Source organism: Octopus bimaculoides, chromosome 9, assembly GCF_001194135.2.
Source record: "Octopus bimaculoides isolate UCB-OBI-ISO-001 chromosome 9, ASM119413v2, whole genome shotgun sequence".
Taxonomy (NCBI): Eukaryota; Metazoa; Mollusca; class Cephalopoda; order Octopoda; family Octopodidae; genus Octopus; species Octopus bimaculoides.
Window position 1 is genome coordinate 15,370,124 of NC_068989.1, and position 2,580 is coordinate 15,372,703.

At 37.0% G+C, this 2,580-nt stretch overlaps 1 protein-coding gene across 1 annotated transcript in view; it reads right to left on the reverse strand.

Moving 5' to 3' along the window:
- LOC106874612 (calcitonin receptor) overlaps nucleotides 1-2,574 on the reverse strand; it is a 124,514-nt gene extending 121,940 nt beyond the window's left edge. The window contains exon 1 of the mRNA XM_014922400.2: nucleotides 1,435-2,574. Coding sequence (XP_014777886.2) covers nucleotides 1,435-1,861 — 427 coding nt within the window. The 5' untranslated portion in view covers nucleotides 1,862-2,574. The remainder of the gene's footprint in view (nucleotides 1-1,434) is intronic.
- Between the last annotated feature and the right edge of the window lie 6 nt (nucleotides 2,575-2,580).

Genomic DNA, 2,580 nt, shown 5'->3' on the forward strand with positions numbered 1-2,580 from the left:
ATATATATATATATATATGTATATATATATATATATATGTAGGTTTGTGTGTCTGTGTTTGTCACCCTCTATCACTTGACAACCGATGTTGGTGTGTTTACGTCCCCGTATCTTAGCAGTTCGGCCAAATACTGATAGGATAACTATTAGGCTTACACAGAATAAGTCCTGGGGTCTATTTGCTCGACTAAAGGTGGTGCTCCAGCATGGCCGTAGTCAATTGACTGAAACAAATAAAAGAATAAAACAAGACATCCATTACCTATATTTCTGTCTTCCATCGCATTGTTATATAGACATATTCGTTTACGAAACGTCGTAACTTAAAGTGCTGACTCTGAATTCTATAGAAAATCTAAAGAGATGAACTTAAAAGTGAGAATATCGCACTGCTAACATATGGTAAGACAGTATATTGACTTGTAAACCTGTAATGTACTTGATGGCATATCATGGTTGCAAAACGGCGAAATACTGTGCCCTAGCCAGTAATTGATTAATATATATATAATCGTATCAAAGGGAAATGGTAATTAATAAAATTTTCACCTCCAAGTGGCCTAGCGTATAAAAGTTTAGTCCAAAGACTATGAATTACTCATAAGGTACAGTGTATATTTAAATGCATAAGAGGAATCCACTCATGGGACTCCTTACGCTAGAAAGAACTGCTAGGTTCTAGAACCACAAAATTAGGGACAAAATTCCGAAAAGGAACGAAATGAAAAATAAAAAATAAAAAATAGGAAAGATATGGTAAAAGTTTTTATTTTTCATTTCGTTCCTTTTCGGGATTTTATCCCTAATTTTGTGGTTCTAGAATCTAGCAGTTGTTTCTAGCGTAAGGAATCCCATGAGTGGATTCCTCTTCTGTATTTAAATATACACTGTACCTCACACACATATATATATATGAAGGAATCTCCCGTCGTTAGACGACGTATGAGGCCTCGACAATTTCATACAGAACAACAACACAGATGATTTGTTTATAGTGATCAAATATTTGTGTACACATAAGCGCCCTCCCTCCATCAAATGGACATTACCGGTACAGGTGCAACGGGTGCCACATGTCAGATATCGAAATGATCACAGAGCAACGTGAATTGAAGTGCTTTGCTCAAGAACACAACGCAACGCCCGGTCTGGGAATCGAACTCACGATCTCATAATCGTGAGTGCAACACCTTAATCATTAAAATATGCGCTTTCATATATATGCACCCCCCCACAAAACAGGATCATACACAAAATGTAAACATATATAGATATTTAAGTTGTTAAACACACACGCACACACACGCACGCACACGCACACACACACACGCACACACACACACAGACATGTATAGCTGAAAGAGAGATAGATTGACAGATAGATAGAAAGATATATATATATATATATATATAGATAAGCTGTGGTTTACTTACCGTCTGATACTTCAAATTCATGGACGTATTCAGGACATTCGTTGAAGACCCTTGTTTTTTCCGGTGTTCTTTTCCAGCAGCTGAAACCATCCCAAGTCGGTGGACATGTTGGCCTATCATCTTGTGAAATGTTTACATCTTTTTGTTGTTCTTCACAACACTGTAAAGCTCCTTTACAGCACGATTTCCATCGACCACACTGCTCTTCGTTGTCGAAAGCGGAGCAGAACCGTGCTATTACAGTTTCATTTTCAATGTCCGGCTCCGCAGTATAATTGTCTTTTATGATGGTCATTTTATTTTCAAACTCTCTTTCGAGAATATTCAATCGCGGGAATATAAAGATATAACACATGGAACAAGTTATCAGTTTGAACACGCCACGAGAATGGAAACCACTTCGGTCTCTACAAATCACCGGCGACATTGGTATAATTGTGTTCTTCCGTTTTAATTTGTCCTGTTTTATATTTGATCTTCTTTTAACTTATTTTTTTCTCTTGTGACACAAACACGCATACAAAAAATGGCGGCAGTGGTAACAACAATAACAACAGCAACAGCAATACAACAATAAAAAGCAATAAGCAAGAACGGTAGTCACAAAAACGAATAGCAAAAATGATAAAGAAAATATCAACACAAACAGCAAAAAGCAGAGACAGCAAATGCAACGGAAAAAGTAGCGACAAACACAATAGCAACAAAAATAATAGTATTAGCAACGTCAGTGGTACAAGCACTAACGTTAACAATAGGAACAGGAGCAGCAAATGATAAGAACAGCAACTACGAGAACAGTAACAATTACAACAGCAATAACTAAAATGGCAGCCACAACTGCAATATCAACACTAGCAGAGACCTCACCTGCACAAACCTTCACGGCCAGCGACGCAAACAGATTACACTAACAACAAAACTGATTCACACTCTACCAACACCATCACCACCACCACTACCGTAAAGCAGAAGAAGAAGAAGAAGAAGAAGAAGAAGAAGAAGAAGAAGAACAACAACAACAACAACAACAACAACAACGACAACAACAGTAATAACAGTAGGAACAAAAACAAATGCAACAATATATTCAATTAACTATATAAAGCCTTGAAGTTCTTCAATACGTGATGATGTTTAAAGTTA